This window comes from Periplaneta americana, chromosome 5 (assembly GCF_040183065.1).
Source record: "Periplaneta americana isolate PAMFEO1 chromosome 5, P.americana_PAMFEO1_priV1, whole genome shotgun sequence".
Taxonomy (NCBI): domain Eukaryota; kingdom Metazoa; phylum Arthropoda; class Insecta; order Blattodea; family Blattidae; genus Periplaneta; species Periplaneta americana.
In genome coordinates, this window is record NC_091121.1 from 93,314,962 (window position 1) to 93,341,029 (window position 26,068).

General features: G+C 35.3%; 1 protein-coding gene across 1 annotated transcript in view; it reads left to right on the top strand.

Moving 5' to 3' along the window:
• Window positions 1–17,997, top strand: part of LOC138700005 (MFS-type transporter SLC18B1-like) — a 41,705-nt gene extending 23,708 nt beyond the window's left edge. The window contains exons 2-10 of the mRNA XM_069826274.1: window positions 6,623–6,718; window positions 9,279–9,352; window positions 10,647–10,794; window positions 11,267–11,335; window positions 11,465–11,582; window positions 13,686–13,992; window positions 15,025–15,120; window positions 15,375–15,543; window positions 17,338–17,997. Coding sequence (XP_069682375.1) covers window positions 6,623–6,718; window positions 9,279–9,352; window positions 10,647–10,794; window positions 11,267–11,335; window positions 11,465–11,582; window positions 13,686–13,992; window positions 15,025–15,120; window positions 15,375–15,543; window positions 17,338–17,658 — 1,398 coding nt within the window. The 3' untranslated portion in view covers window positions 17,659–17,997. The remainder of the gene's footprint in view (window positions 1–6,622; window positions 6,719–9,278; window positions 9,353–10,646; window positions 10,795–11,266; window positions 11,336–11,464; window positions 11,583–13,685; window positions 13,993–15,024; window positions 15,121–15,374; window positions 15,544–17,337) is intronic.
• Window positions 17,998–26,068: the final 8,071 nt, after the last annotated feature.

Here is a 26,068-nt window from a genome sequence, read left to right on the forward strand (position 1 = left end):
GTTGTCAGTTCTTGTCTCTAATAAGGTAGTGCAATGGTGGATTTTCACTTCGGAACTAACTCAGCACTAGTTTTATTCATGGAAAAGCTTATGAAAAATTAGTTGGTATCAAAGGATTAAACTCAACTTTCCTTTCCTCTAGTATCTGGCAGGACTTTCTACATGTTATTCGTAAAATTGTGCTAGGGTACTTGCTCATTAAGAAGCTGCTACTTCAAACATATTTTTTGTCCCCGGTGGTCTTACGGTTACCTTGCTGGCCATTGGATCTGAGGTTCAGAGTATTAATTTTAAAGAACAATAAAATTATTCTCATGGTTTCCTGTGGATCCTACCGTATATTTGCGTCACGTGAGAGAATTCCACCCATGATAGAGGGTCCAGGCAAACTTCGTCTGTCATTTTTCGTTCACGCTTAATTTCGACGCTTTCAGTTGAAAGTGTCGTTAAATAAACTGAAATAAAAAGATATGCCTTCGACTTCAAGATGGTTTCACATAATGAAAGGAGGCGATAATCTTCTGCAGACTAAAACTGAGAGACTCGAGGCCAACGAACAGCCTTCACGACCAAAGGGGCAGAGAAGGCCAGAGTCATCCTCCACTACGACAAATCATACGTTGTGCATTTCGTGACCTTTCCGAGGTCACAAGCAACCGACCTAATAGTTTTATGTCAAGCAGCCAGGAGGCGCCAGTGAAGCTGTTGAACCGCTACTATGACGCAAAATACTCGGTACCCAAATCCTGTCACATTGAACCATCAAAGTTCAAATAATAGTAAGAGAGTCTACAGAAAAACAGCCCGCAGCGACAGAGATAAGATTTTTCTGTCCCAATCATATGAATTTCAATCTTGCTATGTTGCGGCATAAAGCAGACAAAAATTAAAAGTTCAGTCAATTTCAGTTGCTGCTGTCATCTGTCTGATTGCATGTACTGGAAATTACGGCTCAGTTTTTCACTAAAATAGGACTGCAGTGGTGGTTAAAAAATCAATATTCATTATTCTGATTCAATAGTTTGTGGTTTTAAGTCAAACAGGTAGCCTACTATTTAGCGTATGATTAAAGGTCTGTATATGTTTCTCCATTGAAGAAACTGATTTCTATGCGAAGAATAATGAGCTTACCACGTCAGAATATTTTCTAGGTGCCTTATCACTGAACACCCATTCAGATTATATCTGCGGGGTTAGTTTCATTCCCCACTCTATCTTTCCGATGAAATACGGAATTTACAAAATTGAATCAGTTATTTGAGAAACTACACATGTCCTTAACTAGAAGTTTTGAGAAATCTGCAAAAAAAAAAAAAAAAAAAAAAAAAAAAAAACTCTCTGAAGTTTTTAAATATCGGATATAGTTCTTATCTCTTTCGGGTGAATTTTTCATTTGATTTGCAATATTTCTAAATATTTTAAAGCAATCTTTAATTATATTTGAGAGCACTAGGTTGTTCTAAATTGCATGGACATGTGCTGATTTCCTAATACATGAAATATTTGCTGTAAAAATTATAATAGTTTGTATTTGACGGGTACAGGGGGAAAACAATGACTGTCACGTTTCTGTTAAGGGTCAGACAATAATCAAATTCAGTATAATACTGCAAAATTTCTTGCCGTTCCTATTAAAAATGAAGGAAAGGATGACTATATTCGTGGCGATAATCCTTGAAAGTTTTAGTGAGACCGACACTAAAGTTTTAAGTAATATTTTAAATTAGATAATAACATCACTCTTAAGAGAATTGTGACATTAATTGTTTTTCCCCTGTACCCTTCATTTATTTTGAATGTAAGCTAATGAGAGCAAAAACTATTTAAATACAAATTTAGTACATAACGTATTTTGTCCTTCATATTACAAAATGAAAAGAAAAATTTCTAAAACCTTTGAAAGTGGAAACACTGATATCTTATTGAAGTCCCACAATACAGTTCCTAGATTCGTCTTCTCTTGTTAAGACTAGGTGAGGGAAATATATCTTCATAAAATCTTTTGATTTAATTATCTTGAGGGAAATACTGTCACGACAACACGTCATAAGCCGGACGCGTCTACTTTCTCCTACAGACTTGTGCAAATGCACGTATTTGTCAGAAACACAATCAACTCGCTTTGGCTAAAAATGGACTTGCATGGTTTCTCAAGTAACCCATTCAATTATATTCCTAAAATTTATATTTTAAGAAAGAACTAGAAAACAAAACTATTAATTACGTCACCATGACAAACAGGAAAGTTAATGTCTTTTAAAAATACTAAACATTTCGGGAATAAAAATATGTTGTATGAGCTGTAAAGAAGAAAGCTCATACCCACAACATGTGGTAGATTGTAAAACATGATGAAATATAATAATTATGATTTTGGAAGAAATAAGATGACTAGGCCAGAGTTGGCGCACCAGCAACATATGCTTTATAAGAAGAGGGATTGAAAGAAGAGAATGAAGTGATGAATTATTTAAATGTATTAGTTTAAAGCACTAGATCAGGGATACAGAACTGGGGAGAGGGGGGTGGAAAACATGGGAAAAGCGTTGGTTCCCCGTCCACAGTCCACCGGCATTGAATGGCTTATCTGTGGCCAGTACGCAATCACATAAGACAGACACTGAATACAAATCCCCTCCCCTACCAAGTCAATGACGCTGGGGTGGAAGGAAGGGGTGAGTGACGTATTCCGATGAGTGACGTAACGCCACAATTGTCGCCCAGTTCTGCAAGCCTGTACTAGACAATTCCAGGTCTCATTAAACGAAGTTTCTTCATGGAAATGAACAAATATTGCAACAGTTTAAAAGTGGTTAAGTCCACACCTGTGGAGTAACGGTCAGCGCGTCTGGCTGCGAAACCAGGTGGCCCAAGTTCGAATCCCGGATGGGGCAAGTTACCTGGTTGAGGTTTTTTCCGGGGTTTTCCCTCAACCCAATACGAACAACCCCTGGTAGAGGGGCAGAGAAGGCCTGACGGCCTTATCTCTACCAGGTTAAATAAATAAATCTAATCTAATCTAATCTAACAAATGCTGGGTAACTTTCGGTGCTGTACCCCGGACTCATTTCACCGGCATTATCACCTTCATATCATTCAGACGCTAAATAACCTAGATGTTGATACAGCGTCGTAAAATAACCCAATAAAAAAATAAAATAAAAGAGGTTATGCATTTTCAAAACCACTCGATTTTCTCTAATCTTTTCTCTTAAAAGTTTATGCTTTTAACCTAATTCGGCATAATTTTTGTGGGAATTTCGTAACAAGTGTAAGGTTCCCACAAGACAACCAGAATATGGAAATAAATCTTTACGCAGTCCAGATCTGTTTCAGTTTTAACAGATGAGCCAGAGGAGGGGGATTATATGATAAAAATCTGTAATGCCATGGTTTTCATTTATATAATGTAATACTATGCTCCTTAAACACATTAATTAAGATTGTAAATATTCCTATTAATAATAAGATCGGTGTGAAATTCTGAATGTTAATTAAAAAGTAACTAGAAGGAAAAGGAAACTATCCTATAGTAGTTAGCCTATAAAAAATACAGAGATTGATGGTTTGCTCATTTTTTTAATTTTCCAAGTAAGCTAGTAGACAATTACGCAATTGCAAAATTTAAATTATGTTGTTCTTTCTGGGAAAGTTCTTTTTTTAAGTGGGTTATTTTACGACGCTGTATAAACATCTCAGGTTATTTAGCGTCTGAATAAAATGAAGGTGGTAATGCCAGTGAAATGAGTCCGGGTCCAGCACCGACAGTTAACTAGCATTTGCTCATATTGGGTTGAGGGCAAAGCCCGGAAAAAAACCTCAACCAGGTAATTTGCCACGACCGGGATTCGAACCCGGGCTACCTGGGTTCGCGGTCAGACGTGCTAACGGGAAGGTTCTCCCCTCTCCCGTTTAATTCGTAGTTTTTCACAAGACATCGAGAAAGGTTTGACATGATTAATTTGCAAGAATTCCTTATTAATGCATTTCAATGTTCTCAAATTGATCTCCTTGCCCACGAGTTAAATATGAACTTAAATAAGTTCTAGACTAGACTTCTAATAACTGACGCTAAAGAAATATAACCATATTAGCCATAGATCAGAATGATTAGAGCCTTTGAACAAAATAATTGGACAGAAATTATTGCTCTGTGGAAAAGGAAGAGCACTAAGAAATGTAGATAACGATCGAGGATGAAGACATTGTGAAACCTGTGAACTTCCTGCCAGCCTGAGAGTAGTAAAATGTTGTAAAGATTCTAAAAAAAAAAGTTCAAAAGGAGGAAGGTAAATTATAAATTATTATATTATAATTATTATTTCTTGAGTTGCATATATATTTAAAATTTGTTCTAAGTTAAGTTAAATGTGATGCCAGATTTCGACTCAACACTGGCATAAATCAATACTGCTATAAAAGTTAAGAATAAAATTTTCACAATCGATTTTAAGTAAATAATCATTTTCGCGCTAGTTTTTCAAAGTGCTGCAAATACACTACTATATTTAGCAAAAAGTTGTTCATTTAGTGAGAAAAAATACGTATAATATTGTAGTTTCCTCAGTGTAAATATGGATGTTTAGTTCTTGTAAGACCGTTCGAAATATAAACTTTATTTAACGTTTAATTATAATTTTCTAGTGGTTCAGAGTTACAAAATTATGGAAGATGAACCAACGATACTGTGTCAATAAAGATAGTAAAACAAAATTCAATACGTAAAAACAAAATTTGTAGGCTCACGCAAAATAAAAGACTGCAAGAAAGTGGATAGGAATGTATTTAGTATATGAAAATGGGTTCCATTAAATTAATTTTATAATAAAGTTTTAGAAAATCGTGAGAAACATAAGAACATTCGCTTGAAATGAAAATTTACACGGTAGGTAACCTATATAAGCAAAATTTAAACCTAAAAAGTAACGGAGATCAGAACAAATTTAGCAAGCAATGGAATGATCTGTACAAAAAAATACGCCCACGCATTGAATTGAAAACCAAGAAGAACAAAAAAAGAGAAACAAAGATTTAGTTTAACAAATTTTCACCGATCTCCGAGAAAGAGTGCTAAATTTAGAATTATGAAACTTACACGTTCAATATCAAGGTCTCTTCCGCAATGCTCCAAATGCAAAAGACAAAGAGCATAAGAGAATAGGTCAGAGCGCGTGTGGCCCTGACCTACATAATCTCATTATCTTCACAACGGATCAGTTGTTACACTTCAATTTGTCAGAAATAAACATGTTTTTTATTTCCAGTTTTAACCAGAAGATTAATGCTTATCAGACAATGAATGAGCAGGAAAGGATGAGAGTGTGATGCGTCAAACACATTAGGAACGTAATAGGCCTATCTAGCGAATAAAATGACTCAATATAAGTATGTTAAATGAAACAGTAATTCAGCTTCCTCTCTCTTTCTCTCTCTCTCTCTTTCTCTTTTTCTCACTCTCATTCTCTCTCTCAAATGGTAGCATTTCCGGTTGTGGTCCTGGACTCGATTTCCGGCAGAGATTGATCTCTGTTCTAGTGAATGAATATTTTGTGTTCCATAACGTCTGAGTATGGGCTCTTTCTTTATGTTTCCTATGTATTAAGAATATTCTTCTCAAGAGACCACATATTTTCGTGAGATGTCAAATAATAAAGATAAATTACTATAACTTCGTATTATTTCCTAATGAATATAATTGATGCGTTCTAAATGCAGATCAGAAAACTATCAAAACAGATAAAAAAACAGCCAAAATTAAAGTTCTAAGAATTATATTTAACAAAAATTAATGGGATTATACCAACAGTAGGATAAAAGAAATGAGATTGAAATAAACGCATCAACTTTGTGTCTCAGAGGAAGAAAATACAGTACGATTATTTAGTCCTGAAAGTCGTCGGAGATGTGCGCCTTGGTCAGGCGAGTCCATTTAGTTACGCCAAGGGGTGTTTGGGTTATTCACTCGCTTGCCTTCGGAGCGATCGGATGTCATGCGTGCGATAGAGCGGTATGTTTCCAGTACAATTAAGCTGTACTGCATTCCTTTACCGACCGCTCGCCCTTATCTCTACTCCTGAACTCTCCCCACACCTCCTATTACTTCCCCTCTTTCGCGTCGCTGAGCTGTCAGGACTAAATAATCGGTCTGTAAAGAAGGTAAACTTGCGAAGTCTAAATGAGGCAGTAGAGCAAGTAGATGGCTTCAAATACTTGGGATGTACTATAAGCAGTAATATGAGCTGCTGCCAAGAAGTCAAAAGGAGAATAGCAATGACAAAGGAAGCTTTTAATGGAAAAAGGAGCAATCTTCTGCGGACCTCTGGAGAAAGAACTAAGGAAGAGATTAGTGAAGTGCCCAATTTACAGTATATAAAGACATATTACAGTATAAAGACTCATTTTTATAAGAGAATTGGTTCTATTACGAAAATATTATTTTAATCTATACACTTAATAATAGGTAGGTAGGTAGGTAGTTAGGTAGTAGATTCTTTGTAGGCATACAGCTTTATGTAATTTTTACTAGTTGTAGCATAAGAATACAACGATGGCATGTATGATATTATGTGACTTTTTAACTGGTAATGAAATTCTCGTTAAGTTTCTAAATTTTAAATTCCAGGCGGAGAGGAAGGGAGCAACAGCCACGGAATATGGCCTCGTCTTCGGTATTTTCGAATTGGTCGTGTTCATTATTAGTCCCATATACGGACAACATGTAAGTATAGAAACATAAAATTACAAATTAAAAGGCGTTACCAGTGATGTTTACCGTTTAGCGGAAGTAATTCATGTCGTCACTTGGAGGATAGAGTGACAGGTTCCTGGCTAACAGTCTTTTGAATATAGTGGCTACTTACTGAAAATTTAAATTGCTCTAATGATTAGTTCATGTGTATTCTAAGGTTGCCAAAACCGTTGAAGCAAAAATGCGACTGAAACTAGTATTGCCCAAAAAATTTTAAAATGTTGACTCAGACCTGAATGTAACATTTTCAAATGGCTTTAGAGTATAAAGAATGACGAAAATGTAGCTGCAACCTTACTTGTAAATGTATTAAACACGTAAGTTTTAAATTTAAAGTGTTATTTATATGTATTTCTAATATTTTATAATAATTTTTAATTAAAAGTATCTCAAGTAAAGTAATGAATATACGGAGTAAAGATCTTCAGTCTTAGTTATTGACATTTAAAGGAAATGTAGACAAATCTAAATTAATTTTAAATTAGGTTTAAATTTAAATTTATATAAGTAGCTGAAAATTACTACATTTTAAGCATAATCATGTATAATTTTTGCAAGACTTTTACTGTTGTTAGTGTCGGTCTGGGTGCTGGCCTTTTGTGTCCTAGGTTGCGGGTTCGATCCTGGCCCAGGTCGATGACAATTAAATGTGCTTAAATGCGACAGGCTCATGTCAGTAGACTTACTGGCATGTAAGAGAACTCCTGAGGGACAAAATTCCGGCATACCGGCGACGCTAGTGTAACCTCGGTAGTTGCGAGCGTCGTTAAATAAAATAATTTTTATTTTACTGTTAGTAATATTCCTAGATATTTCGTAAATGCTACACCATGGCTGCGTGGTCAATAAACTGGGAGACTTATTTTGAAAATTAATCGTTGTTTGAATTCTTTGTGTTAATTTAATTTTCACCGAAAAAAAAAGGGCCGGATCAAAATTGAAGACTAACGTAAATCTGAATGTTATTAACTACATATTACTATCGCATAGTCTAGAAGAGGGTACCCTAATAACATTATTTAAACAATATCACTTCATTGTCAGGGCTATCGTATCACAACAGAACAAACCTGGAGAGCTACAAGCTCACAAACGACACCTTCACCCTCGACTTCACATATTATTTTCGAGTCTCGACAGCAGCAGCTTTATGATCTTTTTCCAGTGCTGCTTTAAAATGACTCTAATCTCAAACTTACCACCTCCGCTTTATATTCTTTGCATTAACAATTGACTGTCACATGCTCATAATATGCAATACTTATTAACCATAGCTTTCTGTAAATTTCATTGTCCAACTAATGGAAGTCATTAATATCTCACAAACGAACAAACTTGAACAGATATTACTTTTGAGACGACCTAATAATTCTTATCATTTTTTTAAATTTTACAGCTTGTAGAGTTTTCTTGTGAATTTCATTAGCAAAATTGCACAAGGCACTCAATATTGAATATCTTGGTATACCCATTATATGAAAAGACCTTTTTTTTTTGTTTAAGAATTAAGCATAATTATCGATTAATTGATATTACTCTCATCATTACTGTAAGATTAAGTATGCAGGGACTGTTTACGATCTACAGGGTGATTCAAGAGGATTTACCGTCCCTTACGGAGCTTATTTCCAAAGAGTTTCTGAGCAAAAAAATCATATAAACATGAGTCCTAATCTCGACATTTTCAGAGCTACACTAATTTGAAATTGTTAGTAAAATACCTTTTTCTTTACTTTTAAGGGTAAAAAAAATATTACAAATAGAGAATGAACTGTTCAGAAGTGTCATTTATTTATTTGGCTAGTATTCTGAAGCTAAAAATGTGTTGGTAATTGCTTTGTAGAGATTTTGTTTTTCAATTTTTAACTAAAATTTACATCAGTCTTACGCACGTATCACAAAAATTGTTACAAATCATACGACCTTCGGAACTTGATTCTTTACAGTTTTTAATTATGCATCCTAATGTAGTCTTAAAGAATTTACAAGAGTGGCGTGATTTGTAACAATTTTTTTTACTAAATGCGTAAGAAAATGTAATTTTGTAGTTACAAATCGAAAAAAAAAAAATCTGTACGAAGCAACTATGGAATTCACAACACATTTCTAGCTTCAAAATATTAGCTAATTAAAGAAATGCTACTCCTGAATAATTCATTCTTTATCTGTAATATTCTTTTACCCTTAAAAATCAAGAATAATGGTATTTTACAAACAACTTCAAAGTCTGAAAATATTGAGATTGGGACAAATGTTTGACTTTTTTCTCAGAATATCTTCCGAAATTAGCTCCGTAAGGGGCAGTAAATGCTTCTGAATCACCCTGTATAAAGTATAATAAATATATATTAATATATGAATCAATTAATTAACAAAGTTAATTCTTATAAATACGCTGAATCTGCAAATTGGCTTCCAAGAATCTTCCAGTATTTCGTACACTACTCATAATACACTCTTTCACAGAAAATTAAATCGCTAACATTTTTTACTGATAGTGCTAATATTACTCCTGTGTTATCCGTTACAGCTTAACCGAATAGGACCGAAGTTTCTTTTCAATGGGGGTATCTTCACTACTGGAGCATGTGCCATATTATTCGGGTAAGTTTTATAAATGACACTGGGTATTTAACATATTATTAGTGTCTGATTACGGCACGTTCCCAGGGGAGCGCAATATTTTGACAAGATGAGAAAAGAGGCAGTCTATTTTAGAAATTCTCACTCAATTTTTATATATTTCTTTCATCTAACTTACTCTATCGTTTTCTCACTCACTCTCTCTTTCTCTCTCTCTCTGCATTGTCTTCCATATTCTCTCCTCTGTCCGCCCTCTCTCTCCCTCGCTTCCTCCCCCCTCTCTCTCTCTCCCTCGCTTCCTCCCCCCTCTCTCTCTCTCCTCTGTCCGCTCTGTCTTCTCTTTCTGTCTTGTCTATCTTATTTGGCTAGTCTCTGAGAGGATAAAAAGAAAGGAGGAAATAATCCAAGCAAATATGCTTGAAACCGGTGCGACGGATATGACGTCAAACTACACCTTTTACGCCCCATAATCCATCGCGAAATACCGCCAATTGCCAAATATTAAATTGCTACTATCGGTTTTGGTCATACGTAAACGGTTTAGAATGGATATAGAGCTAACAGGAGTACTAGCAGATTATTATATCAATGAACATTTCACTGTATATTTATTAAAAGTGTTATGGTTGTGACATGGACTGAACACTTCATTTCCACATTCTTTCTCTTATCAAGAAAGATGTTGGTATTCCTTCATATGTTAAAGCAGAGGTGACATATCAACGGACATATTCTACAGTAGATCCGAACAGAATATTAACGTACGGTACTTATAAAAAAATTAACACCTGCTGAACTTGACCACACTTTTAAAATATTCACAACAACACGAAACAATTTGTAATCGTAATAATATGAACTAAACAGCTAGAAACACACGGAAAAAGAGATGAACTATGGGTAATTTGACAGCCATACTAGTACACCATTTTGGTTCCACCGTTTCAAGCTTATAGCCCGGAGTTGGCTAGTCTCTCTCTCTCTCTCTCTCTCTCTCTCTCTCTCTCTCTCTCCCCCTCCCTGCTTTGTATCTGCTTTCCTCTTTTGCTTTTCTGTCTACCTATCTTTCTCCATGTCTTTCTCTGTCTGACAGATTCTTTTAGTTTATAGTATGCTAAGTTTCTATAGCTTGCTTTTATCCAAACTCTTCAGTTCTATTGTCATTACAATGATAAGAGTAATGGTGTAATTATTACTTTGTTGATTCTGAACAACATCTGTAGTTACTTAATGAAGTTTCTTCCTAGACTTCAGAAAAATTACATTATGGTTTATAAATACATTTTAAAGGTTTTTTAAAAACTTCTATTTGCAGGTTATTAGATCGAGTAGATGGCCATTACGCTTTCATCGTCCTCTCCTTTCTCATCCGGATAATCGAAGCTATGGGGAATGCTGCGTTTCTGACTGCCAGTTTCGCCATCATCGCAAAAGAGTTCCCCGATAACGTTGCCACTACTTTCGTAAGTAATCTGTACTTCACGTGCATCACCACCATCGACATTGACCACCGCCACTCGTCCACGGCCTATTTCGAATAGTTTAAAGTTACATTGCAATTACAAAAGTATCGTATCTGCTTTAAAAATAATAATCAAAACTAAGAATAATTCAGTAGTTATCAATATCATGTGTAGAATATTTTAACAGGACTGCACAAAAATAAGCAAGTAAAGATCTTCAGTGTCATAAAGTCATTCTCAGTTATAATTTAATTTTACCTGACTGAAAAATTTATGTAAAACTCTCTTAATGTAAGTTACTCTTCCTTAGATACTTTGTGATTCGCTCTTGTTGTTCAGCTCGTGTCCTCTCAGACAATTTAAAACTTACATAATTAGGAGACACAAATTGGAAGATGAGCATGACGCAAAAAAACATCAAGTTACTTTAAGTATTAGGAATTACAAATCGTAATTTTATGACGTGTTTCAGGCCTCGCTAGAAACGTTCTTTGGTCTTGGACTTATCGTGGGTCCAACTGTCGGAGGAGCTCTCTACCAGGTGAGTTAATTTCTCACGAAGATGAAAACTATCAGAATGGAAACCTAGTAGAATCGGTTGCAATGTTTATGGTTAGAGTTTTCTTCCAAAAGTAAACATATACAAATATTTCTTGTTTTAATTGTTCAGGTAGGAGGCTACACGATGCCATTTGCAGTAATGGGATCATCTTTATTCCTTGCAGCCATAATGACGGCTTTCGTGCTGCCAGAACACTCAGAACCTCAGGAAGATGCTGAGCAAGGCAGTGAGTATTGTAACTCATCTCCTTAACACTGCTCTACCGCAACATATGTCTGTCTACCTCAATAAAATTACCTCTTTATTGCCACCATATTCAACATTCTAAGCTGCATTACAAAACTTTTTTTCCTCCTTTCCTCCTTTTTTCCTTCCCCTCTTGGCCATTTTTCTTACTCTGCTGTTGCCCTGAATCTAAATTCGTATTTGGAGTTGTGGGAATTTGCTTGAAGCTCGATAGGGTATAATATAAGGTAAACAGGGGTATATGGAATCCATAAACTTAATAGTGCAACTTTGACATTTAGTAACTTGCTGAATTGAAATTAAAATTTGTCTAACATTTGAACAGATGACCATCAATACCTTACCTAACTATGGTGAAAAGGAAGAAAAATTACGTTATTAAGTTGAGATCCACGAATGCAAAACATATTTGTCGGCTCATAAGTTACACTTACCCCCGGTGCTGGGGCTACTCTAATCTAGTAAATTTCTACATCAAAGATATATTTGAATATGTCTTGCGGCAAGTGGAAATGAAAGAACATATACATTATGTGTAGAATGAGATGTTTTTATTTTGGGCTTTTAAAACGCTGCAAATATTTAAATGACAAAATGATGCACACACTAAATAAAAAGTATCCTTTATGTTTCTAAGAACTTTTTCTTAAAACAAATTGAAAGAATAATTAAAATTTTGGGCATTTAATGGCACAGATCACACTTGCCCCAAATTTACACTTACCCCGGTTCACCTTATATTATTTTTATCTTCAGGAAATTAATGGCTGTTTTTATAAATTTTGTGTCTATTTTAAATTCATTAATTCATTCATAGTTTTCTGCCCAAGGGCAGGTCTTTCATTGCAAATCCAGTATTCTCCAATCTTTGCTATTTTTCGATTTCCTCTTAGTCTCCGCGTACGATCCATATATTTTCTTTCATGTGATATTTTCTTTAGCCTAAAACTGTTTTCCCTTTCACCATTCCTCCATATCGTTTGCCTTTCCTCCTCACCTTTTTCCCAGTTTTCCCTTTTCTCCTCACCTTTACCCACTTTTTTTTCTTTTTCCTCCTCACCTTTTCCCAATTTTCCCTTTCCTTCTCACCTTTTCCCAGGTTTCCCTTTCCTCCTCACCTTTTCCCAGTTTTTCACTTTCCTCCTAACCTTTTCCCAGTTTCCCTTTCTTCCTCACCTTTCCCTTTACCTCCCCTATATTCTTCTTCTTTCCTCTTTCCTTTTGTTCTTCTTGTTACCTAATTTTCCTCCTCGATCTTATCTTTCAATCAACTTTGGAAAACAATTTACTAGGAACTTCTACCATATTTTGTTAATTTCTACTAAAACATGCTGTCAGTAGAGAAACATACAAATATATATATATATATATATATATATATATATATATATATATATAGTTGTATGAACACTTTTAAGAATAAAATAAATTATTAAAATTAATAAAATTCAGACATGTTTCGAAGATTGCCTCTTCATCCTCAGTGACTCTACCACGACGGCTGGTTCAGATGATCGACCGCACTGTAGCGTGGCTTAAAGGAGACTGTTTCCCATCTAACTCATGAACACTGTTTAATTGACCTCATATGTGAGATTTGAATATGGAAGCTAGTGAAGAAGAAAAACTGGTCAATCTTTACTACGACGTGCGTCTTTTAAAACCAGTCTCCTTTAAGCCACGCTACAGTGCGGTTGATCACCTGAACCAGCCGTCGTGGTAGAGTCACTGAGGATGAAGAGGCAATCTTCGAAACATGTCTGAATTTTATTAATTTTAAAAATTTATTTTATTCTTAAAAGTGTTCATACAACTATATATGTTTCTCATCTAACCCATCCACACTGTTTAATTGACCTCATATGTGAGATTTGAATGATATCAGTAGATTTACTGACATGTAAAAGAACACCTGCTGGACAAAATTCCAGCATACCGACGACTGGTATAACTACGGCAGTTGCGAGCGTCGTTAAATAAAACATAATTAAAAATCTACTAAAACGAGAATGTCTAAATGTGATCAGCTAACATAAGTCTGAAGAAGACTCGAGTATTAATTGATGTGTATGGTGTTGTCCAGCGAGTTTGCTGCAGGTGCTCAAGATCCCCGGCGTACTTCTGGCAGCATCCAGCATCATCGTTACGTCCATGAGTATTGGTTTCCTGCAAGCCACCCTGGAGCCGCACCTGCGTCAGTTCGACCTCTCCCCTGTGATACTAGGCCTCATGTTCGTCATTAACGGGGGCACGTACGCGATCACAGCTCCCTGTTGGGGCTGGCTGTGCGACAAGAAGCTCACCCCAAAAATTGCCACTGTCATCGGCTGTCTGCTCATAATCTTCGGCTTTATGCTGGTCGGGCCTGCGCCTTTCATTCCAGGATCCACGTAAGTCATTCACTTCTTTCAATTTTAGAATTGTGGATAAGCATGTGTGGTAGTGAGACTTCGATTCAAATTTGTTCACAATGTCATGGATTTCAGATCTGGAAGGAGGTAGGCCTAATTGACCAGGAAAGGTCTGAATAAATTCCGCACGAACACGACGAGCTGATTTGTATCTATAATGAACTTTACACAAATAAATAAGTTGCTATAGAGTCAGCTGTCTAACCATCTTCGCGAACGAATATATACTGCCCAGAGAGAAGGGCATAGTTAGGCTATATTGGGGGAGCGCTGCTTGTCGCGGCCGAGAAGCAACATACTACGCCAGCGGCCAGTACATATAATAGAAGCCCTGTATAGGCCTATGTTATTAGCAGACGTACTTATAAATTACAGAAAGGATATTTTCGTGAAACAACATTCATAATTTATTCTGACAAATCATGTTGTCCGATTTACTTAACATGACTGAATTTTCAAAAATTTGAAATTCGTTCATTAAATATTGTTTTTTAGGCTATACTTTATGTTCAGAATGTACAGTCTCCATAGCGAAAGTTGATCTTTCTTCGTATTCTTTTCAATCGGAAACGAAAACTCTGTGTTTATAAGAAGACAACCGTAATTTGGTTTATAGCATTAATGTATTTTCACATATTACTGTAACATGAATGCTTACATTTTGTATTCCAACATGTAAACTGTTTATATATTTAAAATAATTAGTATTCGGCATCATGATGAAAACATTTAAATGTATTTTATCTGAAAATACTGTTTTTTTTTTAATTTCATTTATTATATTCCACAGATCTTACATTAGCAATGAAGTTTTAAGATGTGGAAGAAGTCAAAATTTTACACGATTACAATTGCAATTACAATCTTTACAATTTTTACCATTTTTCAATTTTGCAATTTTCTACACTATATCGGTATAAAATTATAAGTTACACTTTAGTATGCAAGCGCGTATAAATTTTAAATTGATAATAAGATTATGATTGTAAAAAATAAACTATTCTTTTTCAGGATTCTATGGGTTTGCATAATAGGACTCGTGTCTCATGGATTGGGAATAGCTGCACAACTTGTTGCGTCATTCACTGATGCACTGAGAACGTCTATGTAAGTGAATTTAGGATATCTTGTTACAACTATTCTCACTATACACTTATATTACTAAATACTAAAATATAAATAAATTGTTTCAAATTCTGAGTATTTCACGAATTATAAACGTCTATTATAGGCTATCTATAATTCAAAATATGTACATCAGAGAGTTAAATAAAATTTCCCTTCCAACGAAATCTCGTATCGAATGTTTTTAAGTTTGTTTCATGAACATTCATCTTCACGTACGGCATTTTTATTTTCAGAAATTATGGATTTCCTAATAATCTTGAGACCTACGGACTGATCTCGGGCCTTTGGACCTCAACGTTTGCCCTAGGAGCGTTCGTAGGGCCTTCCATCGCAGGGATACTGTATGACAGCGTTGGGTTCAGAAACGGAACCATGTTCGTCGTTCTCCTCCACGTGCTAGTGGTGAGTAAAAAAATAGAATTATTTATTATTATTCATTGTTTATCAATAATTTAGTTTGTATCTTCGGAATTTAAAAAAATTATAACTCAACATCTTTCTACGTTCCAAAACAGACAATACGAGAAAAGTAATTGAGACAACTAAGGTGGCATTCTTCGTCTCTGACCAGGGCCAGGTTTTTTGGTGAAAATTGTTCAAATTTGTCTTTAAAATGAGTAAAAGATCGTATTTATGGTTAAAACTGTGACAATTTCGTGAAAATTTCGTTTTTTTTTCACCATGTAATTATTGTACGGTACTCTAATAGGCTACACAATATTAGTTAGCAACAATCTTATACACGGCATTGTATTTGCAACATTCATGGCGAAATAAAATTGTTAATAATAATAATAATAATAATAATTTACCATTTGTAAATCAACTTCGTTACTTAATAATTGTACCCTTTGTAAATCAGACTTATCATTCATTACTTAACTCCGTTTTATACAAAAATTCAGTCATTAATGGTCTTGTAGGCCTTAATAAGAATAATAGTAGCTACTCTCAAACACCTTATATCCCCATTCTTTTGCTGCATCTAACATTTTCAAAACTAATATACTCTATTTCTTTAAAATACTTTCAAAAAGCTCTATTTTCGTTTTTATTTCAGAAATGTTTTTTCGCAGAAACGGTGAATTTTCACGAAAATTCGCAACAAATTTACTGTCATAATCAATCAGTCGCGTCTATTTGGTATAAAATCTGTATAATATTTTTTGGTGCATCTCTGTCGCTAATAACAATAAGAACCCGGCCCTGTTAGTAATCATTGCTGAAATATCAGTACAAAACAAAGTTTCCAAATACGTATACATTCCACATTCTCTGCATTTGGACGTAATATAATATATCAACTAAGATGATAGATGATCTTTTTTTTATAGAGAATTTTGTCTGTTTCGTGTCACGAAAAGTAATTAATGTAGGCTAACTTTCAGTAAGTTTTCAAACTTCAAATTTTCCTTCCCATATCTCACTGTGAAATAAAACAAAAACGTTACCCTTACTCGGATTTTTTACTTGTCATACATTCTTTTACGTTCAGAAAAGTAATCAACCACTCAATTTCTTTCTAATACTTTATCTTCACCATCATAATGCACAACTGAAAATGTGCCGTGAATTTAATCTTCTTTCTCTAAACGTTTACATTTCTTGCTGTAAATTTCCAATAGCTTGCTTCCATCAACTATTATACATCACTTTTAACAAAATCTTTGCATTTTTTACTTTTCTACAATCAATATCTTTCCAAAATCTTCAGGACTAATCTGAGGATCCGATCTCCGCAGACTGATGTTGATATCCATGTCAGATATTTAATAATTTTTACATTACAGTAGATATTTTACTATCAAAAATGTTATTTCAGTTCTTAACGTCTTTTGCTGATGCTTCAGATCACAATAAACTCTTGACACACAGACATCTTCCGTCGACCTGGTTAGCGAGTTGGTATAGCGCTGGCCTTCTATGCCCAAGGTTGCGGGTTCGATCCCGGGTCAGGTCGATGGCATTTAAGTGTGCTTAAATGCGACAGGCTCATGTCAATAGATTTACTGGATTGTAAAAGAACTCCTGCGGGACAAAATTCCGGCACATCCGGCGACGCTGATATAACCTCTGCAGTTGCGAGCGTCGTTAAATAAACCATAACATAACAGACATCTTCCAATTCTGGCGAAGATGAATAAAAGCTACATCAAGAAATTTCTTCCTTAAAACACGTTATCTTAATTATTGCAGGCTGTCCTCGTTTTGGTATTCTTATGCTTCACACGCCAGAGAGTGCCATATAAGGAGTTACCGCCCGTAGAAGACAGCAAGATAGCCATGATGAATTCGGGCAGCCACAGCACCAGTAACGGGCACAACAGCGGGACCTCATCTAAGAACGCCATCAACATCGAGCGGCCGCCGGGTATGAACGGCATCATAGCCTGCAACAGCTACAAGAACCGGCACGGCACCTGGCACCGTAAAGAGAGCGGCGCCGTGCTCATCGGGCCTTACAGCACAAGCTACGGCAGCTGTGAATCCCGCGGCTTCCTGGAGAGCGTCGCGTAGTTGTAGTTGTACTTCTTTGCCTTACGCATAGCGATCTTCCGGAAGGGAAGAATATTGATATTTTTGGTCGGAAAGGGAGAAGGTAGTAATAGTGCCTTACTCAGGAGAGATTTCGATTGGAATTTTATTGATGATGAAATATAGGAAAGAAAAGGCTTCGAAGATTGGACCTATCTTTATCTTCAAGCAAAAAAGACGAAGAAAAGGAATCTTAGTCTTAAGGTAAAAATTACTAAATCCATTGGCTGACTAACTGCTGAGGACGAACAGAAGACACGAAGAAGTAGGCAGTCATAACAAAGAAAGGTTTCAAGATACAACCTAACAAAAAAAAAAGAACTATGAGGACAAGTAGAAGTGAAATTCAAACAGATGTTGTAATGGTGAAAATAAGACGATTATAATAAAATATTTATACCTTATATACAGAGTGTTTCAGAAATATATTGACAAACCTTGGGGCCATGCTCCTCACATCAAAACAAGGAAAAAAGTTCTTATGAACATATGTCCGAAAATCCTTAGTTTTTTAGTTATTAATGAAAGAACATGATGAAATATGTTAGATATTGTCAGCTTGGTAGCAAGTGTTGTAACTTTAATCAATTCAGAAATTCATAACAAATGTTCAAAATTTTCTCCTCTTGCTTTCACTTTCATTATTATGAGTTTCTGAATTCATTAAAGTTGCAACACTTGCTACCAAGCTGACAATATCTAACAGATGTTTCATTATGTTCTTTCATTAATAACTAAAAAACTAAGGATTTTCGGACATATGTTTATATGAACTTTTTTTTTTTTTTGGTTTTGTTATAAGGAACATGCCCCCAAGGTTTGTCAAAGTATTTCTGAGACACCCTGTATAAACAGAGTAAACTCGTACTGAAGAAATGTACAACAATTCTACAAAACATAATCTAGAAGAAACAAAGAACCAGCCGATGGTTTGGGAGAAATGAAATAAATGGAGGAAAGGTGCTACATTGAGTGTGAGATCATTCAACTATTGCACTAGTCTGAAACTTACTAACTTCACCTTTGACTCATATTCTCACCTCAGGATGAAGATCTAGCCTTTGTAATGTCGAAGTTCTATATTTCATCAGTAGGTGTGATAAGAAGTTTGTCTTGATTTTTTTCAAGTGTGTTTATTTCTGTGAACAACGAAACACCACAGAAAAATAGGAAAACTTGTTCTTCTAAAAAATATAACATTTATAAAAATAGTTTCTCAGTGAATAACACTGACTTAATTCTGAAAATGCAATTTTGAAATCCGTATGATACTCTTCCTACTTCACAGTAGAGGAGCGACGGGAATGCACACTGCTCAAGACTGTAAGTCATATTTTCGCTTAATATAAAATATATTCGTCTTTACGTGTCAGTTTGTATATAAATAAGTTAACGTTATGCCATCAATCTCTTATTCTACCTCTACGTACAATTGTTCATAGAATTATACATAAATATAACTAGTTAAAGGGGTGAAAGAGACAAATTGCCATACTAGTAATATAGGCTATTAGCTTCACTTTACTTAATGTTTTGATATTTGTTGATAGTATCGAAGAGTGGTTGTATATGTTACACTATGTAAACTGTAAAATGAGATCAGCACATGTAATTTACCGAAATTTAAAGAGGTGTTGATCGATGGAGATATACGACTACCTTGTGCAAATAATGTACGAGAATATATAAAGCAGGATAAGTAATACTTTTGGAAAATGTTTCCCAGTATCGTAGTGTGTTGTTGCTAAGACGTTTTGTGAATCTCTATTAAGTTATATTTTAAAAGTAATCGGCAGTATAATATAATTAATTATTTTGCTAGTTCTAATTGGAATGCAGCAACAATAGCATTAATTGTTAACGCATTTACTTCTTTAAATTTGTTCCACTTTTTAGCATTTATGCAGGTTTTTGGAAACAATCACAAAAATAATTTGGAACTAATGTTTAGTTTCACTAATTCAGGGTAACAAATACAGTACAATAGATTTAAGTACGTATAGGCTATGTAACATTCATATATGAACTTGGTTAGTGTTTTAATAGCTAAAAAACAATTGGGCAGGATAAATACAATGCGGGTAGCTTTGCAAAAAATATATATGCCTATGCCCCGTTATTTTTCGATGGAAAGGAATGTCAGTGTCATTATAGGTCTTTTCCTGCAATATTTAAATTTCATTGTACATCGTGATTTTAAAGTATGAACTCAATTTCATATGACTATATTTCCTGAGCTATATGTTGTATTTGAATTAGGTGAATTACGTTTAACTATACACACATTCAAGATTATAGATGTTCAATATACCTCCCTCCAGCTACACAGGTAACATCTAGACCAGGCCTGCGCAAGGTTTGCGCTCTCCGAGCCGGCTCACAGCTCATTAGCGGAATGCAGGTATTAGCTGCGCTCTGTATAGGGTGGACTGGAAGAATTGGTGATCTCGTACAAAATATACACAAAAGGAAGTACTATTACGAGATTCATGAAATGAATTCCCGTTCAGTGTTTGCAAAACTATCTTGGACTAATTAATTAATACATAAATATTTATTTTACAGAAATAATAGAAATTTTATACCTACTTAAATGTACAATATCATTTTCTTATATTTTTATTTATCAGTACGGTACATGAAAACGAGGTTTTATGCTGTTGTCAGTTGAAAGGAACAGTAGCCTACTGATCGTAATGAAACATCAGTTACAGATGTTCGATGTCTGCCTTTGTTAATGTTGATTGTAGAAAACAGTTGCTCACAAATATAAATGTTGAGCCAAACATAGCAATCATTTTCACAGCCAGCCTGTGTAGTCGTGGATATTATTGCTAATGTTTAGTCTTGTAAAACTCAACCAGGCTAGTAGTATTATTCAAACGATCTTTAGCCCTTAGGTCACATTGAAGATCAATAAGTCCGAGCTGTAAATCGTTAAGCGTTATGTTTTATTTAACGACGCTCGCAACTGCCGATGTTATATGAACACACTTAAATGCAATCGAACTGGCCCGGAAACGAACCCGCAACCTCGGGCATAGAAGGCCAGCGCTATACCAACTGCGCCAACCAGACCCACCTGTAACTTATATGACATTGTTTCAACTGGTGTTGAAGAAATTTATTATGATAAATTTAAACTTCTTTCCAATTAAGACAAGACTTTTTGTAGGTTATTTTACGACGCTTTATCAACAGCTTATATTATTTAGCGTCTGAATGAAGGTGATAATGCCGGTGAAATGAGTGCAACACCGAAAGTTACTCAGCGTTTGCTCATACTGGGTTGAGGGAAAACCCCGGAAAAACCTCAACCAGGTAACTTGTCCCGACCGGAATCGAACCCTGGCCACCTGGTTTCGCGGCCACAGGTGTGGACCTTAAGACAAGATCTTGGAACCTAGAATTAAATTCATTTTGAATTACAATTAATATTTGCACATAATCGTTTAACATGGCTTCATCATGAGCAGTTTCTATCGTTCGAAAGTAAGCCATATTACTTTCCCGAAACTGACTTACGAAAAGTGTAAGTTTACGACTGAAATCCCGTAATTTATTCAATATATCAACACTGAGCTGGCCTTTTCCCTGAAGAGAGATATTTAAATTGCTGAAGATTAATATCTTTAGTATCTTTATGTCTGGACTCTTAATGACGCATTGTGTTACGTTTCTTTCTACCTTTCAAAATGTTGTGGCAGATAAAGCACTGAGTATTTACTCCAGCAGCTATGAAAAATAAGCATTTTCCATGCAACATTGAAAGAATTTGCCTGATCACCACTTTTCCGTCTTTTAGATTCCCCCATACCGTACTGTAGCAGTAGGTAAGCAACGTGAAACAGTTACTGAGAATACGCACTGCACTCCACTAGATAGCTGAGTGGTCGTTTCCCTCTCCTCTACCTATATCAAGTCTATGTCATTCTGACGTATCTTCCTCTCCGATTCGGCGAGCGGTAAACACAGCTCTCCCGCTCCGAAGGAGCGCGCGCACTCGTTGAGCGCTGTTTGTACAGGTATATCTAGTTCTAGATAGTAGCTAAATTCATCCCACCCTCGATGAAAAATGTTTTGCGTCACTGAGTTCATCGCAGCTGTGATACGGTTTCTTAGGTCATTCAAATTTGTAGGATGAGGTGGTACATAAACTGCATCTTTCTTGAAGTCCCACAGAAAAAATCATAAGGTGTGATATCAGGAGACTTAGGTAGCCAGAACTGAAGCGCCAGGTCTTTATTCCTCATGCGACCTATCCATCATTGAGGTAGACATTCCTTCAGGAAACGTGGAATATTCCGTCCTGTTGGAAAATTAAATCTTCTGAGGCTTCATTCATTTGAACAAAAAAAAAAAAAAAAAAAAAAAAAAAAAAAAACAGTTTTGCAGCATTCTGAGATACGTTACCCGAGTAACTGTGTTTTCATTAAAAAAAAAAGGTCCATAAACCTTTATTATCGATATGGAACAGAAGTATAAACTTTCGGGGAGTCCCTCTCACGTTCTTGTAATACATGGGAAATGTCGCTTCATCACAAAAAATTACGAGGCTCCATATTTTGGAGCATACGGTCACAAAATTCAACACGCTTTGCCTTGTCGTTTGCGCTAAAAGCCTGGAGGCTACCAGTTGTAGGCGATATGGTTTTGTACAGTAATCGGCACCTCAACACACGCCAAAGAGTTTGCTGTATGTTTACTTCATTGGAATATGCTCAAAACCCTTGAATTCGGCCTACATTCTCCTCCGCGGTCAGCCCGGGCTTTTACTCTTATACAGAGAGCCAGTTTCATCAAATTGTTCATTCCAATGACAAATGCTCTTCCTCGTTGGAGTTTCAATGTTGAAATTACAACTAAATGCACAGACTCAGTTTTACTAAACTCACGAACCAAAATATTTTGTCTGCATAGTAGCCATCTTGCTTACAACTGACGCTGCTGTGCTCTAACGGTAATATCCAAACTTTTATGACATCGTCTTTTAATTAATGTTATGTAGGTCATTAGATACAACATGTTGTTCAGGAAATATAGCCATATGAAACAAAGTCCATCTTTGGTTAGAATTCAGAAATTAGTTGAAATAAATATTCGTATAATTTCCTACAAAGCAACATTACAAAAATAATAAGTCTGGGAAACCCGAACGAATGAAACCAATATTGACTGCTTCTATTCGCGTCTGCTGTCATCTGTTGTTTCCGCCGAAAATTAAACATACCGTGATATTCAAAACAGGAATTCTTTGAGTCGATCTTTCTTATGACTAGACCTCGGATTTTTAGGCTCGTTTAGCGTAGGCTGAAACATACGTTCTTTAATGCACGTATGTTTAGACCACAGTGGAAGAATATTCTTATTCTTCCGCTATGGGTTTAGACAATATCATCGCTCGAGTGTTTCTCGTATTGCATATATTTAGGAATTTTTACATAAAAGTTGCAACCTATCCTATTCGAGCCTAAAAATCCGAGATCTACTTATGACATTAGTATAAAGTTTGTAATAAAGATGCAAAGAATGCTACCTTTAAAAAAGTATAAAACTCTTATTTAATTTAATTAAACCTTGATAAAAATTAAAGAGGCGTATAATATTATGCTTCTTTATAGTCTTCGAAGCTGCTTTAAAGGATATGGCTTAAAACTATAATTCACTGTTTAAAATTAAGGTATTTATATTATGTATAATATTTATAATGATAAAGGAAATATGAAAAAGAATCTATGCAATGTGCAGGCCTATGCAACATAATGGATTAAAACAGAAACTAACAGTACAATCTTCGTGCACCCTGTTCTTGCTAGTGTGATAATTTTCGGTCTTTGTTTCAATATCAAGTGTCGTTCTTTCATATCACTGTAAATATGCCATTAACTAGTCATTAAAATAACATAATGAATTGTACAGTATGTTTTTTATTGAAAAATAAATCTTTTAATTCAGATATTAATATTTATTCATGTACTACTTAAAATGCATACTTCCATATTCCTACTAAAGTCTATCATTCGAATTTTTCATCATATTTCTATCATAAACTTAGCTCTCTTTCTTAATGCTCTATTATTAGTTCAAACAGTGGATTTTTTTCAAATTCATAATTACGAGAGAATGGTAAATGATGAAAATTAAAAAGATTAGCTTGCGTCTTAACATTGCAGAAATAAAAGGATACTAGATTCCTCATGCCACGACCACTACTACATTATGTATTTCATAAATATTTCCTTCAGTTAAGTTTAAGTTAACGTGTGATGTAGCGGAACTTGGTAACCTCGGATAAGTTGAGAACTTTATTATCTATTTAATCACTTTCGTTCCAAGCAAGAAAGTATACTTATTTCAGACAAATTTTAGAATTCTTGTTTGTACAGCAGTTTACACTAGTGGAATAAAATTTACCTATTCTTTTATATCATTTTCGTGTAAAATGTTTACTATAGCTATGTTCTTGGCTTTATAGTGAATATGAAAATTATAACTCTTCACGTTTCCCAATTCTTTGTGTGTGCTATCTTCTGATTCTGCTCATCAGAGTATCAGTGAGTGTTAACTTTCGTTATTTAAATCATAAATAAAATATTAAGTTATCCTTCAATTGTCTGACAATGCCACATACGTATGGATAGTATGTATTAATTACACAATCATCATTCAAACAAGTTTTAGACCATGTGGCCTGTTACGATCTCATAATAAGGAGGGATTTTCCCTCCAACGCATTTTAGGACGTGCCAGAAATCTCTTCCCATGGGGTTGATAGTGAAGCATAGCTTTTGGGATTCTATGGCATCTCATATTGCAAATGGCGCATCCAGTTGTGATATTTCTGTATGAAATAGCGTACTGGTTCCAGACCGAGTTCTTACATTATTTCGTAGTTGCATTTATGGTTCCATTTTGTATATCCTGCTGTTCTTCGCATAAATCTCATTTCATTAGCTGTTATTCTGTTTTCATCCTTCCACCTTAATATCCATACCTCACTACATAACAGAGTACAGGTCTTGCTAAGGTTTGTTAAAGGCGTATTCTAGTGCTTTTCTGTACCAGAAAAGGTTTCATTACCCTGTTGATTATCCCCATAGTTTTGGAATATTTTACAATTTTGCTCATTGTATCCAAATCAATATCAAATATTAATTTGTAGGCAAGATACGTAAAATCATGAAACATGGACATTACGACGAAGTGAAGAGAAGCGGCTAGAAGCATTTGAAATGTGGATATGGTGAAGAATGGAGCGTGTGAAATGGACAGACAGATTAAGAAACGAAGCTGCGTTGGAAAGAGTGAGTGAAGAAAGAATGATGCTGAAACTGATCAGAAAGAGGAAAGTGAATTGACTGGATCACTGGTTTAGAAGAAACTCCCTTCTGAAGGATGCACTGGAAGGAATGGTGAACGGGAGAAGAATTCGGGCCAGAAGAAATCGGATGATAGACGACATTAAGATAGACATTGATCATATGAAGAGAGACAGAGAAAGGCAATAATTAGGAAAGACTGGAGAATGCTGGGTTTGCAGTGAAATACCTGCCCTTGAGGAGAACACTATGAATGAATATGTAAAATCAATTTACCCGTTTTGAAATTTTGTCTTCTAAACATATTTTACTAGGGACAGGATATTTTCCCCAGAAGGTTATAACTTTTTTTTCTCTGTATTTATTTTCGTGTTATATTTTTTGCAATGATATTTAAATTATGTACTAAGTATTTCAGATCATTTTCTATAGATGCTATTAAAACTAGGTTTTCTGCAAATATCAATGAATATTTATTTATAAAATTTCTACTTATCTGAAACTGATCATGTAGCATTTGTCTCCATTCCTGAATAATGTTATTCATATATGTACATTATAAACAGAAAGGGGAGAGGTCGCAACCCTGTACACATGTGAGGTACAAACAAGACCAGGCACTCTTAGATCATTGATATGAGCTCATTTTTCTACTTCCGAATATGGACGTGCTCGAAAAATAACTAGTAAATTTTGTCTCATATGAGTCGTGCTATGTGTTTGTATCGTCCTTAACCCGAGGTATAGGGTTAACTTGGGAATTGACCATCACATAAGAATACAACCCCTTGTTCTCCTTGTAGTCTTCTTGTTCCCCTTGTATTCCCATTGTTTTTCTTGTGTTCCCCTTGTTCTCCTTGTCTACCCCTTATGTCCCTTGTTCTCAGATATTGCCCATGCTCTCTTTGCCTTGCTTTTGTTCTCCTTTTCTTCCCTCTTTTTTCTTCCAGTCCCCTTGTACTAACCTTGTTCTCATTGTGTTCCTCTTCTTCACCTTGTTCTCCTTACTTTCCCCTTGTTCTCCCTGTCGCCCCGTTAGCCTTGTGCTTTCTTTGTTTCATTTCTCGCGCCAC